Source organism: Ovis canadensis, chromosome 4 (genome assembly GCF_042477335.2).
Source record: "Ovis canadensis isolate MfBH-ARS-UI-01 breed Bighorn chromosome 4, ARS-UI_OviCan_v2, whole genome shotgun sequence".
Taxonomy (NCBI): domain Eukaryota; kingdom Metazoa; phylum Chordata; class Mammalia; order Artiodactyla; family Bovidae; genus Ovis; species Ovis canadensis.
The window spans coordinates 35,320,406-35,324,377 of NC_091248.1; the positions used below are offsets into that span (position 1 = coordinate 35,320,406).

Consider the following 3,972-nt stretch of genomic DNA (forward strand, 5'->3'; position numbering starts at 1 on the left):
CAATTACATTTATTCATGTGGATATTTGGTTACTTTCTTTTTCTCTCACGGACTTCAATATTTCACGAGTGCGAAGACAAGGTCTGATTTGCTCACCATTCTATCCCCAGACACACAGAATTGTGCCTACTGCTGTAAAGTGCTCAATAAATACTTGCACATTTATGGGTCAAGCACACTGTTGCAATGAGTCAAACTTATCCAGTGGAAAGTATGGATTTAGTGATTAGCGGATAAATTTCAGGACCACTACTAATTTTCCTTGGATTACCTGAAACAGCGAGAGGATTTCCTCATCTGTAAAAATCGGCCTATTTCTACCTGTCACCACCTCACCGAGATGTTGCTAGGATCACGTGGCAGAGAGCATTTATTTGCTCAGCGTGAGGAGGATGTGTTACAGACGTCGGTCTGGCCCAGGACTCTGCGGGCAGCTACTGGGGCACGTCCACGTCACCCCGTTACATAAAGGGGCCCGCCCGTCCGGAGTCCTCTGAAATCCCTGACCCCGAGTCACCGGCCACCGCCCCGAGAACGCCATAGGATGCCCTGAAGCTAAAAGATGCCCGCCCAAAGATAGCGGCCGGCTGCAGCAAGCTTCTGAAACAGCTGCGGCTCTAGGGGTTGAGACCGGAAACCCCACCACACCCGCCCGCCGTTAGCCAGCTCCCCGGTCGGTTTGAACTTGACCCTGTTTTGCCGTTGCTAGGAGACCCGGCTCCGGCGCGCCCCCCACTGGCCCGCGTCCGGGCGAGCACGGGAAGGGGGCGGGGCCCCGGCAGGCGCCGGGGGCGGTCGGCAGAGCACCGTTAGGGCTGCCCGGCGCCGGGTCAGCGCCCCTGGAAGCGGCGTCTCGTCCCCTGCCACCGCCCAGGCCTCGCTGGCGCCCTCCCGCTGGCACCAAGGCACTCCCGAGTGGCAGAGAGCCACGCTGGATCCGGACGAGGGAAGGACATTTAGTCAGGTGAGCCGCCGCGGGACGGGCAACTGATGTGGCCACGCCCTGCTGAGGGAGACCTGCCGGCCGGGTGCGGAGGGAAACAGACGAGGGATCGTGCTGCGAGGACGGCGGGCCTTCCCCGGCGGGTGCACCAGGTCGGGATCACTCAAGGCTGGGGACCCGCGCGGCCGTAGCCAGGACACTCCGGCCAGAGGAGGAGTTATCATGCCGGCGGTGACCGCGGGCCTCGGATGTGAGCACCTCGGCGCGGCGTCCTTGGGCTGCGCTGCAGGTGCGCCCGGGCGGGCGGAGCGAGCGGGGCGGCGGGGACCTCGCTGGCCGGCGAGTCTCCCTTTCCCCTACAGGGGTCGCTCGGCTCCCTCTGCAGGCGCCTTGTTTTCTAACTCGAGGGCAACAGGTGGTGCTTTTGGTCTGAGGGAGAGCCCGACTTCGCCGCGCTTGGAGCGGCAGTTACTCTCACCAATTAGGGCGCGGGGCCTGGCGTGGCGTGGACGCGCTGACTCAGGTGACCAATGGGATTCGGGCTCGGGGGTGGGCCGTGGGGGGTGGGCGTGGTTCGAGTCTGGAACCAAGGTTTCTAGTGCTGCAACCGCCAGAGCTTCCTGGAGAGCTTAGCTGAGCGGGCGTGGGGTGCTCGTCCGCCCCAGTGTCAAGAAGCCTACCAATGCTTTCTCATTTGGACCCACGCTCCAATTCAGGAGGTGAGAACGTTGTATTTTGGGAGGGGGTGGCGGGCGTAAGATAATAGTGACCTTGGGTATGCTGTTAAGCTTGTGGAATTAGATCCTGAAGATCAGATTATGTGTTAAAATTTTCTGCCAAAAAAAGGCATTTACGTGGTTACTGCGACTTGGACCAGTTGCTGGTAGATTGTCTCCATATGAGGTCTCTGAGATCTAGGGACCCAGAGGAGTAAAGTACATATTACTGTAATTTCAGTGAATGTTAAAGAATTTGAGTGGCAGTGCTTATTCTGTCGTTCGCCTCGGTTTGCCTATGATTCTTATCTCATTTGGTTTGTTTACTGAGGCAACTTTTATTTATCAAGTTCCTCGTGTCGCTTATTTTAGCAGGAAGAGAGAACAGTTGTACATTATTTCACAAGAATAACATTCATTTTCCCCCTCAGCAGTCTGGTAGCTGGATCTCCTGGGAAGAGAAGTTCTTAAAAGAGTAAGAAGAAAGCATTTTTCAATTTGGAACACTTCTCTGCAACTGGAAATGGGGAATGGACTGTCAGACCAGACTTCTATCCTGTCCAGCCTGCCTTCATTTCAGTCCTTTCACATTGTCATCCTGGGCTTGGACTGTGCTGGAAAGACAACCGTGTTATACAGGCTGCAGTTCAATGAATTTGTAAATACCGTGCCTACCAAAGGGTTTAACACGGAAAAAATTAAGGTAACCTTGGGAAATTCTAAAACAGTCACTTTCCACTTCTGGGATGTAGGTGGTCAGGAGAAGTTAAGGCCACTGTGGAAGTCATACACCAGATGCACAGATGGCATTGTGTTTGTCGTGGACTCTGTTGATGTTGAAAGGATGGAAGAAGCTAAAACTGAACTTCATAAAATAACAAGGATATCAGAAAATCAAGGGGTCCCTGTGCTTATAGTTGCTAACAAACAAGACCTGAGGAACTCACTGTCTCTCTCAGAAATTGAGAAATTGTTAGCAATGGGTGAACTGAGCTCATCAACGCCCTGGCATTTGCAGCCCACCTGTGCGATCATAGGCGATGGACTGAAGGAAGGACTTGAGAAACTACATGATATGATAATTAAAAGAAGAAAAATGTTGCGGCAACAGAAAAAGAAAAGATGAATGGTGATACCGTTTATATCTGTGTGGAGTAGGTTTTCTCTGGTCTGATTTTGTCAAATGGAAGAGTGTCTTCAGCCTGGTTTGCCTGCCTGCCTTCCTGGATGCTGTTAAAGCTTTGTTTTGTTGAACAATCAGATGTCCAACTCTGTTGCCTTTTGGAAGATGAGTAAATGCAGTGCTTCTTCAAATGGTCTCTCTCCCTACCCCACGAATCTTCTGGTACTGCCCTTTGGGGAAGAAAAGCAAGGATAGAAAATTGACCAGAAAACAGTTGGGGAAAGTTGACCTGAAGTTAGTGAAATAAAACTTTGAAGATTGTCTGCCTGGTGTTTTGTGCTTACATCTTTGTGGGTCGGGGGAAGCCTTTGCAAAGAAATTGTATGCAAGGCTTTGTATGTTAAGATAAAGTGCTAATGAAAGGAAATGTTAAAGTAGATTGTTATATATACAGTTATATTGATCACATTGGTCCAACCAGTCAGGGACAAGGAGGAAGTGTTGGTTTCTTAAGATTTGGCCAAATGAATCTTGACATTTTCTGGAATTAAATACTGTAATGCTATATGTTAATTCTAGACGATGTTTAAGTTGGTCTGACTTCAAATAATAAAAAGGTGTTTAGGGCATATTCAAGTGCATGGGTTAGTTTTTCTGACAAAGCATGTTTTGGTGTATAGTCTTTTACTTTTTAGAAACAGCTATGCATCTTTTTACACGGTCAGGTTTTAAACACCTTTTGGGGGGCTTAGGGCTGTGGAAATATTTTGTTGTCAGAATTACTTTCAGTTGAAGAACCTAAAGTAACTCTTTTATATAGTAGATTTGGGCATGTAGACTAATCTTAAATGCATAAGCTTTGATATGTATATGGATTTATGAAGAAAGCAATTGATGAATTCAGTCAAGAGGATGTAATTACAATACCTGGTCTCTAAAGTATTCCAGTTGTAAATTATTTGTTTTATTTGCTGGCTAAACACAGATGTGGTTTTTCATATATTTTTGTAGTGTTTTGAGAAGAGCAGCTTTATAAACACCACCTAATGCACTGTGCAGTGAAAATGTAAGTGATATCCTTATGTGCTCTGAGCTTTAATTTTTTTGTTTACAAACTGAACAGTGTTATGCAGGCAGTCTAGTCTTTATTATAAGGTAGAGAGAAATGATACAGTACTGCAGATAAGAAT

The 3,972-nt window shown here is 48.5% G+C and overlaps 1 protein-coding gene across 10 annotated transcripts; it reads left to right on the forward strand.

The window, feature by feature from the left end:
* The first annotated feature begins 396 nt into the window (after window positions 1-396).
* Window positions 397-3,105, forward strand: ARL4A (ARF like GTPase 4A). 10 transcript variants are annotated; one of them, XM_069586634.1, is made up of 4 exons: window positions 764-964; window positions 1,359-1,466; window positions 1,543-1,662; window positions 2,091-3,105. In XM_069586634.1, exon 4 carries the CDS (start codon window positions 2,183-2,185, stop codon window positions 2,783-2,785), a length of 603 nt encoding a protein of 200 aa, XP_069442735.1. In that variant the 5' UTR covers window positions 764-964; window positions 1,359-1,466; window positions 1,543-1,662; window positions 2,091-2,182; the 3' UTR covers window positions 2,786-3,105. The 10 variants fall into 10 exon arrangements, 9 of the variants coding, with proteins under 9 accessions (XP_069442737.1, XP_069442738.1, XP_069442735.1 ...); XM_069586633.1 differs by having other exon boundaries at window positions 781-964; window positions 1,329-1,466; XR_011256463.1 differs by having other exon boundaries at window positions 836-1,232.
* The last annotated feature ends 867 nt before the right edge of the window (window positions 3,106-3,972 follow it).